Source organism: Aquarana catesbeiana, linkage group LG05, assembly GCF_042186555.1.
Source record: "Aquarana catesbeiana isolate 2022-GZ linkage group LG05, ASM4218655v1, whole genome shotgun sequence".
Lineage (NCBI taxonomy): Eukaryota > Metazoa > Chordata > Amphibia > Anura > Ranidae > Aquarana > Aquarana catesbeiana.
In genome coordinates, this window is record NC_133328.1 from 495484105 (window position 1) to 495496206 (window position 12102).

Consider the following 12102-nt stretch of genomic DNA (forward strand, 5'->3'; position numbering starts at 1 on the left):
TGATCAGTTTGCTAAGTAAGGTATCAATTTTGTGTACTCTCCCTGTATGCCCTGACTGGGTGATGGCCGGTATGCTAAACCATTGTGCATCATAAAAATAGAAAATAATGCTTTCAACTTTTTTTTTTTCATTCTGCTTTCAGGGTTATGCCTATGACCCCTTCCCTCTACTGTGCCATTCACAGAACACAGCACAGAGATGACATTTCTGCCATGCTTTGTGAATGGCAAAGCAAAGTGAGGTGGGTGCAGGCACAATACCTAAACTTGTATTGTTCACAGACAGTGTTTGGCAGCAGCTGAAGTACCCCCCTTGTTGTATTGTACCAGGAGGTCTCAGTAAAGCTTAAAAAAACTCCTAAAGTAGTAAAAACATGAGAATGTTAATGTGTGAATTAGGGCCTGTTCACACATAAACATGCATAAAGATGCTTGAAAAATGGAAATGCATTGCCATCGAAATGAATTGAGATGAGTTTTTATGCATGTTAAATTACTTATAGGTTATTTCCTCTGACATCACATCCTTTTCTTCTTTTTTGGTTGAGAGAGGGAGTGAGAGAAAGAGGGTAAAAAAAAAAAATGAGAGAGAGACAGAGAGAGGGAAATTAACATGTTTTTGGACAGGCATTGGTAAATAGGATGTCTAACATATGGCTTACAAACTCGTTTATTTCTATAAACCCTGACATTGAGACACCTCACTAGCCAGCTTTCCACTACACACGCTCCACTTCCTAAGGCTACCTAATAACGGGATGACATGAATTTCATTGTGTTAAAATGCCAACATGTAGCATTTTAATGCAATGCAACACACTGCGCATGGCACCAGCTTTGCGGTTTGAACAGGACACATAGAAAACAACTGTTTTCTATGTGTCCATGATGTGACCTGCATTCTTTCAGTGCAGTATAACGCAGTATGTATGAACAGACCCTTAAAGATAAAAACCTTCTGGCTCCTCATGGTATTGGAACGGTGTATATGACTGACCAACAGTTGCAGGATTTTGCCAATGCCCCTCTCACTTTGCCGTGCCAGTCACAAAGTCACATGGCAATGTTAAAGTGTAAAATTAGAGATAAAAAGAACATTATAAAGTCCTTTATTCTGCCTTCCCCGTTGACTCCAATGCACTTCACCAAATTTTCAGGGAAATGAAAACTCTCAATTTTGCTCATATCTGAAAATAAGAAAAGTCTTGTAGCCAATATTTCTCTGCTCAAAAGTAAATACAATATCCTGATGGTTATGAAAAAGTTAAACGTCCACTTCTAACAACTCCCCTCTGTGTTAACATAATAGTTACAGAGACAGGTATAGATCTAGGTAAAGTAGCATCCACCTGCACGGCTATGCATCATTTTAAGTCATCCTTCATCCATTTTCAGTTTATGAAGGAGGTTCGAAAATTGATGAAACCCTGCCGGCATATGGTTTAGAAGCTTCATCACCCTTCGCATCATTTTCTTTTCAATCTAGATCACGATGATCTTCGGTACTTCCTTACAATCACCTACCTGCACGGCTAATATTTTCTGAGAATTCTCCTGAGAGGCAGCCTGGAAGTGAGCCAGCCCGGCCTGGTTATAGAGGCCTCGTTGTTTGAAAAACTCCACCAGAGCCCGGTGCATCCTGCTCTGCAGTACTGAGATCTGAAATAAATAAATAAAATAAAAAGTAAAAAAAAAAAAAAAAAAAAAATATAAGGAGAGGAGTAAGAGAAGGAGGAGGGGGTGAAAAAAAAAAAAAAAACACAAGTCAGAGCAGGAGAGGAAATTAATGGCAGTGTTCAAGAAGAATGATGGAGGGAAATATAGAAAGCAGTCAATAGCCCATTCTGCACTGTACAGACCTGACAGGAATTTCACAGTCTCTTGATTTTTCAGCCCACTCATGTGCATTCATCAGAAACCAGTCACATCTGGCTGCCAGGATGGGGGGTTAATTTTCTCTAAATGCCTCAGCAGTTTTGTTCTAGCTGAAGCAAACTCTGTGACTGCAAAGCTGATGAGTAAAATATTTCTACTTCACCCAGTTTAACTCAAAACCGATAGCTTTAGGACATATTGAACCCTTTTTGTTTTTTTCCATAGAAAAGGAATCCTCTGCGGCTTTTGGAAAAGCACATCAGGTCAGCAGTACATTTAAGATGCAAGGTTAGGACTTTGATGGACATTGTGTTTTTACTTCTTCTTCTTGTAAAGCTCATCATAGGCAGGCAATGTGTGCTGCAGAGCATGACAAAACTAAAGAGAATTAACTCAGCCATCAAATGCGGAGGGAGAACAATAACAGGATATAAATTCCACACACTACTCCCTATTAATCTAGCTTGTGGTGAACATGTGACACGTGAACATGTACCTGAACCAAGCTCAGCTACAAAATATGCGGATTTTGAAAAGTGACACTGGATGTGATATAAAAAGGTATCACAGCCCAAGAACCACATAGCACTTCTGTGTTTACACTGATAAAATGAAAAAAAATATATATATATAATAACAAAGCGCAATAGAAAAGAGAATATAGTATTTTTTATTCCTCTAAAAGTGTCATGGGGAAACATAACATGCTTGTCACCTCTAAAGTACTGGCTATGCTCCTGTGCTAGAGTGCCAGTATGGTTACCATGCAATTAGTGCACAGTGATCACTCAGTTGACAACTGTCACTTTGGAGATCACTAGCCCCCCAAGATGACCAAAAGTGCCTTTTTTCAGAATTTTTCAGTTTACACGGTTAGGGCCCTTTCACTGAGCTTGTGGAGTGATGCATCATGGTGTGGCAGCAGTAAACACTCAAAGTACAGTTTGCAGAAAACAAAACTGTATTGAAATTCAGTAATGCACAACAAGCCCGGTGGCAGGGCAACTCACCCAACCCGCCCTTGCGCACTCAGAGGATGTACAGCAGTGAGGAGTAGCAGTAGGTCTCAGATGTGCCGACAGCATCTGTCTCGAGGTGAAGAATGCGACCAGGCTGGTCTGGACCCAAGTGGGGAGGCTTCCAGGAATGATGGTGTATCTGTGCACTTTCCATACTGGTCTAGAACCTCTCCCTGACACGAAGCACTGTCCCTGACAGACAGCTGACCTTTCCCTACTCTATCCTTATGCAACATGTGTGCCAAACCCTCCTAAAAAGGCTCTGCCTGACCCAAGATGGCCACCAAGTCACATGGAACGCATTCAAATGGATGCCGCCTCTCTGTGACTGAGCAGAGCATAGAGGAACAAAGCTCCTCTCGATCTCCTCCTCCAACTGCATTGCCATTATGGATGAGCGCCACCTGCCATGGAGAAAATAGACAATTGTTTTCTATGTGTCTTACTCACACTATTCATGTGCAGTGGCGTATGCTGCATGAAAATTACTCACTGCACCACATAGTATAATTTTTGCACACTTCAATAAAGTTAAACAAAAGTAAACATTGGGATGTATTATAACACCACCTCTCACACAATGCACACCAGTGTGTACACATAGTATATATGCATAGTTGCCAACATTGAAAAAAAAATATGTGGGACACTTTTTTTTGCTGTAGGCGGAGCCAATCAATAATTAGGAGGAGGGGCATTCGTTTGTAGGCGTGGCCTAGTAAAAAATAGTTGCGGCGCGCGAAGCGCGCCGCGGCGAAAAATGGGCGTGGCTTACGCGGAAAGTGGGCGTGGCTTACGCAGAAAGTGGGCGTGGCTCAAGAGGGTATGGTTAGAGTCTGAGATGAATGGGGGAGGGAAAGGGGGAGAGGGAAAGGGGGAGGGGGAGAGGGAAAGGGGGAGAGGGAGAGGGAAAGGGGGAGAGGGAAAGGGGGAGAGGGAAAGGGGGAGGGGGAGAGGGAAAGGGGGAGAGGGAAAGGGGGAGGGGGAGAGGGAAAGGGGGAGAGGGAAAGGGGGAGAGGGAAAGGGGGAGAGGGAAAGGGGGAGAGGGAAAGGGGGAGAGGGAAAGGGGGAGAGGGAAAGGGGGAGAGGGAAAGGGGGAGAGAGGAATGACGGGACAGCAGCCCCAGGTCCTACACAACAATAGAAATATGTGTATTCTAGAAAGTTTAACAATCAGCAGATAAAGATACTCCAAACACCTGGTGTTAACGCTTCAATCATCCCGGCACCATGGTTGTTATGGTGTCAGGATGATTGAAGCGCATTATTTCTATTATTACATTGTAATATAAAATTAAATCATTCAACTCACCATAATGCAGAATCAGTGGGATCCCTGAGCGTGTCACTAGCCACGTCGCCTGCCACCAGCAGAGTCTGTCCTTGCATCAGGTGCCCCCGCCAGAGTCTGTCCTTGCATCAGGTGCCCCCGCCAGTGCAGCCCCCCCTCAGTTAGTGCAGCCCCCCCTCAGTGCAGCCCCCCCTCAGTGAAGCCCCCCCTCAGTTAATGCAGCCCCCCCCTCAGTTAATGCAGCCCCCCCCTCAGTTAATGCAGCCCCACTCAGTTAGTGCAGCCTCCCCCCCTTAGTGCAGCCCCCCCAGTTAGTGCAGCCTCCCCTCAGTGCAGCCTCCCCCAGTTAGTACAGCCTCCCCCCTCAGTGCAGCCCCCCTCAGTGCAGCCTCCCCTCAGTTAGTGCAGCCCCCCCTCAGTTAGTGCAGCCCCCCCTCAGTTATTGCAGCCCCACTCACTGCAGCCCTCCCTCAGTTAGTGCAGCCCCCCTCACTGCAGCCCCCCCCTCAGTTAGTGCAGCCCCCCCTCAGTTAGTGCAGCCCCCCCTCAGTTAGTGCAGCCTCCCCCCCTCAATGCAGCCCGGCCCCCGCTCAGTGGAGGAGCGGCCGGTGTTCTGCCGAGAAAGTTCCCCTCGGCAATGGCGGACCCCCTGTACTGCGCAGGCGCAGCGCTTGCGCAGTACGGGGCTGGGGAACTTTCAGGAAGACACGGCGCCGGGTCTTCTGCTCGCTTCAGTGGAGAGGGGAGGGGCCGTGCAGCCAAAGAAGCCGCTTCATTGGCTGCACGGATCGAGCCCCCTTCCCCTCTCCACTAGAGGCAGCTAGAGCGGCAGCGCCGGCCGCCATTTTGCTGGAGCCCGCTGCTCCAAAAAAAAAAAAAAAAAAAAAAAAAAAAAAACCAACATTCCCGATTTTCCTTATGGAAAATCCCGATTCGGGACACTCTCCAATCGGGACGAGGGTCCCAAAATCGGGATTGTCCCGGGAAAATCGGGACTGTTGGCAACTATGTATGCTAATGTGAATGAGCCTGAGTTGCCAGTAGTGCAGATTGTTTTTTTTATTTTATACAGGTATATAGCACCGACAATTTACACATCGTTTCACATATACAGTATATTGTACATTCACACCAGTCCCTGCCCTCAAGGAGCTTACAATCTAAGGTTCCTAACTCATTCATACATACACATACTAGGGCCAAATTCAGGGAGTAGCCAATTAACCTACAGGCACAACTTTTGGAGTGTGGGAGGAAACCCACGCGGGCACAAGGAGAACATGCAAACTCTATGCAGGCAATGCCATGGTTGGCATTTGAACCAATGCTGTGGCTGAGATTCAAACCAACAACCCCGGTGCTGCTAGGTGGAAATACTTATGTTCTGCCCTATATACAAAGCAAAGGCTACTGCTACTAAACCATTATTATGATAGGCCGATCTTTTTTCTTTAATTTGGTTTGGCCAATCTTTCAGCCTCCACTACAGAAGCAGAAGAACATTTCTGCTAAAAACATACCCCCAACTTGCTGACTAGGCAAATAAGGAGCAGCATGCTGATGATTTTGTTCATCTGCTCACACTATCCTATCCTCCTGTCCTAGCTTGTGTACTGTACACACATGTTCAGTTCAAGTCATCTTCACCACGTCTAGATGCCTAAACGCATTGAGTTGCTGACTAATTAGCAATTTGTGTTATCAAGCAATTGAACAGGGGCACCTAATAAAGTGACTGGTGAGTGTATATGTACTTTTCTGAACAGTTAGGTTAATGTACCTAAATATGATTTAATATCAGCCCTTTGTTATCCATTGCACAGCAGACTGAGAGGGGAAGAGTCAACTGGAAACCAATCAGGCTCTGCTGCATGTACATGTGCTGCTGGCGATTACACTGAAAGGAGGAGACAACAGAGTGAGCAGAGTTTATGACATAGACCCCTTTCACACTGAGGCGCTTTACAGGCGCTACAGTGGGCTTGACTGCTGAGGAGCAATGGGCCTAGGTCCCAATTAATGTAAACCAATGGGATCAAATCCCCCACTACCCTTGCCCTTTTACCCCATTAAATAAAACATTTACAACCATTCGGTTGGAAAGGGCAAGGCCACAGCTTTATTAAATACCAAACACGTAACATGTGAACACATTTAACCAGTGTCGGTCACAGTCGTACTGTGAGCACTCAATTCCAAAAGGGGGAAGTGGGGCCTGTCCTTACCATAAGTGCTGGACAGACAGCCTACTTCCAATTTTCCATCAAGGGCATAGCCCATTACAGCAACTTTAAATGCTGGCAAGGTCAAGGAACCGCAGCAAGCTGTGACATACTGTAAGAGAGGAAAAGAAGGGCGGGAGGGTGGGCAGGCTCTTCCATCCAATTCTTCTGAAAGACCCAGTATTCCCTGGGGCACATGTTCCCTGTGCTCAGGCCCATCCCATGTGTTTCCACCAATCATCTTTCTTGTCCGGCACCTGGCCATGCCCCCATCAGTGAAGGCTCTCTTTCCAAAGGGAGGGGGCTCAAGAGGCCTTCATTCACACTGGAGCGATGCGCTTGCAGGACGGTAAAAAAAGTCTTTGCAACGCTGTAGGAGCGGTGTATACACCGCTCCTAAAGCGCCCCTGCCCATTGAAAACAATGGGGCAGCGCTGGCAAACCGCCGCTTTGTGGGCGGTTTTAACCCTTTTTCGGCCACTAGCGGGGCCGAATAGTGCCATTAAAACGACGGTAAAGCGGCGCTAAAAATACCGCCGCTTTACCGCCAACGCCTGCTGTGAAAGGGCTCTTACAAGTGTGTAGCCCACACTCCTTCCTTGTCCAGTCAGCATGATGTACGTGGGAAGGGGACACTATTTTATTCCTTCACTCACAATAATATACAGTATCTCACAAAAGTGAGTACACCCCCCACGTTTTTGTAAATATTTTATTATATCTTTTCATGTGACAACACTGAAGAAATGACACTTTGCTACAATGTAAAGTAGTGAGTGTACAGCTTGTATAACAGTGTAAATTTGCTGTCCCCTCAAAATAACTCAACACACAGCCATTAATGTCTAAACCGCTGGTAACAAAAGTGAGTACACCCCTAAGTGAAAATGTCCAAATTGGACCCAAAGTGTCAATATTTTGTATGGCCACCATTATTTTCCAGCACTGCCTTAACCCTCTTGTGCATGGAGTTCACCAGAGCTTCACAGGTTGCTCTTCCACTCCATGATGTCATCACAGAGCTGGTGGATATTAGAGACCTTGCGCTCCTCCACCTTCCGTTCGAGGATGTCCCACAGATACTCAATAGGGTTTAGGTCTGGAGACATGCTTAGCCAGTCCATCACCTTTACCCTCAGCTTATTTAGTAAGGCAGTGGTCGTCTTGGAGGTGTGTTTGAGGTCGTTATCATGTTGGAATACTGCCCCGAGGCCCAGTCTCCGAAGGGAGGGGTTCATACTCTGCTTCAGCATGCCACAGTACATGTTGGCATTCATAGTTCCCACGATGAACTGTAGCTCCCCAGTGCTGGCAGCACTCATGCAGCCCCAGACCATGACACTCCCACCACCATGCTTGACTGTAGGCAAGAAACACTTGTCTTTGTACTCCTCACCTGGTTGCTGCCACACACGATTGACACCATCTGAACCAAATAAGTTTATCTTGGCCTCATCAGACCACAGGACATGGTTCCGGTAATCCATGCCCATAGTCTGCTTGTCTTCAGTAAACTGTTTGCAGGCTTTCTTGTGCATCATCTCTAGAAGAGGCTTCCTTCTGGGACGACAGTCATGGAGACCAATTTGATGCAGTGTGCGGTGTATGGTCTGAGCACTGACAGGCTGACCCCCCACCCCTTCAACCTCTGCAGCAATGCTGGCAGCACTCATACATCTATTTCCCAAAGACAACCTCCGGATATGATGCTGAGCATGTGCACTCAACTGCTTTGGTCGACCATGGCGAGGCCTGTTCTGAGTGGAACCTGTTCTGTTAAACCGCTGTATGGTCTTGGTTACCGTGCTGCAGCTCAGTTTCAGGGTCACGGCAATCTTCTCATAGCCTAGGCCAGGGATATGCAATTAGCGGACCTCCAGCTGTTGCAAACCTACAAGTCCCATGCCTCATGGGACTTGTAGTTCTGCAACAGCTGGAGGTCCACTAATTGCATATCCCTGGCCTAGGCCATCTTTATATAGCGCAACAATTCATTTTTTCTGATCCTCAGAGAGTTCTTTGCCATGAGGTGTCAGGTTGAACTTCCATTGACCAGTAAGAGCGAGTGAGAGCGATAAAACACAAAATTTAACTCACCTGCTCTCCATTCACACCTGAGACCTTGTAACACTAATGAGTCACATGACACCGGGGAGGGAAAATGGCTAATTGGGCCCAGTTTAGACATTTTCACTTAGAGGTGTACTCACTTTTGTTGCCAGCGGTTTAGACATTAATGGCTGTGTGTTGAGTTATTTTGAGGGGACAGCAAATGTACACTGTTATGCCCTGTACACACGTTCTGACTTTCCGACGGAATATGTGCGATCGGAGCTTGTTGTCAGAAATTCCAACCGTGTGTGGGCTCCAACAGACTTTTTCCATCGGAATTTCAACACACAAAAGTTTGGGAGCAGGCTATAAAATTTTCCGACAACAAAATCCGTTTGCGTAAATTCCGACCGTGTGTGGACAATTCCGACGCACAAAGTGCCACGCATGGTCAGAATAAATTGAGACGAAAGCTATTGGCTACTGCCCCGTTTATAGTCCCGACGTACGTGTTTTACGTCACCGCGTTCAGAACGATCGGATCTTCCGACAACTTTGTGCGACCGTGTGTATGCAAAACAAGTTTGAGCCAACATCCGTCTGAAAAAATCCATGGATTTTGTTGTCTGAATGTCCGATCAATGTCCGACCGTGTGTACGGGGCATTATACAAGCTGTACACTCACTACTTTACATTGTAGCAAAGTGCCATTTCTTCAGTGTTGTCACATGAAAAAATTGAATAAAATATTTACAAAAACGTGAGGGGTGTACTCATGTTTGTGATATACTGTATATATATTAATTTTTTTTTTTTTATCTGTCTGAGGTTTAGCTTTAAGTACTCCACTGGCAAGATCTCTGCACCAAATTGACTGCCTCTTTTCCCAACTTGTAACCTTGTTCCTCTTGAGAATTATAATAGCCACTTCTGACTTCTCATTTTGCAAATGTTAGTTTCTTGGCTGCTAAGTTAATGCATTGGTTACAATATTGTCTTAGTCGTTGGCCTGGAATAATTACAGAACTAAAGTATTCTGACACATTTAAAGCATGCTTGTTCCATGTCTGTGGCCCAAACATGTTGAAATAAAACACAACCAAATAACTAGCAATGATGGAAGAAGGCCAGCAATGGCAGTCTATACTTCATTCATGACAGACTAAAAGAATTTTGCAGGAGGGCATTGTTCTGAAGTCCTGGTCTGGAGAAGGAGCTTTTATCTCCCTCACCGAGCAACTACTTGTGTAAGCTGGGTAGCAGCCAGCTCCTGTGACATTGTAAGACTTACTGTAGCCCTTTCATGTGTATGTGCATCTATAGGGATTTGTGCTAGAAATTTGTCCTCACATTGATCATTGGGGTGGGGGGGCTGAAACTCCCCCCCTCAGCCTATAGGTGTGCATGGAGCTGTGCTTGTGACTGGCAGCCTCTGTATTAGCTAGGGAGACCTGGGGTAATCTACAACATACAGGGACCCCTCCAGGGGGTAGTGCTACATTTATATGGGTCAGTGGTTATAGTGAAGCAATTTATGTACAGTATATTCTGAATAAATCACGTATAAAAAAAAAAAAAAAAAAAAAGCAATGACCATTAACAAATCCAAACTGACTAATGTTCTCTTGAAGTCACCACAATGATCAGTGATCTAAACGGATATATGTCCAGTGTGCACTTTTCTGTTATATGACTGCAGCTGTACTCTAGAGGGAATACCAATCTAGCTTTAGCCTATTTATAACACTAAACTATTTTACCTGTTCTGATGATGGTATTTTTCTGAAAGATAATGCAGCCATCACTAGACAACTAGAAGACCAATGGTCTGGTCTCTCAGGTCCACTTGGTCAGTAGAACGTATTTAAAGTATGATTTTCAAAACTATTATTGCACCCTCAATGCCCCCTTCCCCTTTTTTGTTTACTTTTTTTCTTTCATTTTCCCCTTTCTTCTATTTTCTTTCTGGTTTCTTTTTCTGCCTTTCTTCTGCAATGTTGCCGTTCAGCTTCTAAAGATGTGGAGGTATCTGAAGACCACACTTTTTCAGGTTTTTGTAATAACTCTACCTTTGTGCTGATCCTTATTGACATGATAGCATTACAGAGTTGCTGCAGATTTGTTGGCTTCACATCCATGATGTGAATCTCCCATTCCACCACATCCAAAAGGTGCGCTATTGGATTGAGATCTGGTGACTGTGGAGGCCATTGGAGTACAGTGAACTCATTGCCACGTTCAAGAAACCAGTGGTGAGATGATTGGAGCTTTGTGACATGGTGCATTATCCTGCTGGAAGGAGCCATCAGAAGATGGGTACACTGTAGTCATAAAGGGATGGACATGGTCAGCAACAATACTCAGGTAGGTCTTGGCATTTAAATGATACTTAATTGGTACTAAGGGCCCCAAAGTGTGCCAAGAAGATATCCCCCACACTATTACACCACCACCACCAGCCTGAACTGTTGATACAAGGCAGGATGAATCCATGCTTTCATGCTGTTTATGCCAAATTCTGACTCTACCATCTGAATGCTGCAGCTGAAATCGAGACTCATCAGACCAAGCAACATTTTTACAATCTATTGTCCAATTTTGGTGAGCCTGTGAGAATTTTAGCATCAGTTTCCTGTTCTTAGCTGACAGGAGCAAAATACAGGAAATTGCCCCGGAACTTGGCCAACAATTGACAGAGTAAATGCAGTCTCAAAATTTAATAAAAATTGTCATGCAAACATAAACATGAATCATAGCCAAGCCAATGATACATACAGTAAAAAAGGTCATTGCCAATTACATTTTATACCATGATACGTGTAAAGTACACAGGCCTGAAAAGTATCCCAACGCATTTCGCAAGACCATGCTCACTTCATCAGGGGTAGATGCATGTGTAGTACATCTGTAGGGGGTATAATGAACCAAATAAGTATCAACACAGAGATGGTATAGTGACAATGAGTCAAGAGGGTCCAAAGGGCATGGCCCTATACTCACCACAGGCTGGATCAGACTACCAAATGCTGAATACCCAGAGGCAGCAGTAATGAGCGTCCGGCTCGGGAGCTGAGGAGGCAGAGGAAAAACCAACCCAACAGAGCACAAACGGGGGCAGACATGGCCAGGATGGGGGCGTGTGTCATCAAAGATCTCCCAATATCTATTAATAATGTCAACTGAAACATAAATGCATATGTAAAGTAGTATATGATAAGTAAAGTAAATCATATAAGTGTGTATATGCATGAAACAATCTGGTTGAATAATGGTATGGGCGTATACTACTTTACTTTTATGCTGTTATGATAGCATTTATTGATACATATGCATTTATGTTTCAGTTGATATTATTAATGCATATTGGGAGATCTTTGGTGACACACGCCCCCATCCTGGCCATGTCTTCCCCCCGTTTGTGCTCTGTTGGTTTGGGTTTTCCTCTGCCTCTTCAACTCCCAAGCCTGACGCTCAATGCTGCTGCCTCTGGGTATTCAGCATTTGGTAGTCTGATCCAGCCTGTGGTGAGTATAGGGCCATGCGCTTTGGACCCTCTTGACTAATTGTCACTATACCATCTCTGTGTTGATACTTATTTGGTTCATTATACCCCTACAGATGTACTACACACGCATCTACCCC

At 45.2% G+C, this 12102-nt stretch overlaps 1 protein-coding gene across 8 annotated transcripts in view; it reads right to left on the bottom strand.

Annotated features, from left to right (window-relative positions):
* Positions 1-12102, bottom strand: part of CCDC178 (coiled-coil domain containing 178) — a 476741-nt gene that overhangs the window by 80251 nt on the left and 384388 nt on the right. For all 8 annotated transcript variants that reach the window (XM_073631538.1, XM_073631535.1, XM_073631531.1 and 5 more), the window contains exon 19: positions 1525-1659. In XM_073631538.1, coding sequence (XP_073487639.1) covers positions 1525-1659 — 135 coding nt within the window. The remainder of the gene's footprint in view (positions 1-1524; positions 1660-12102) is intronic.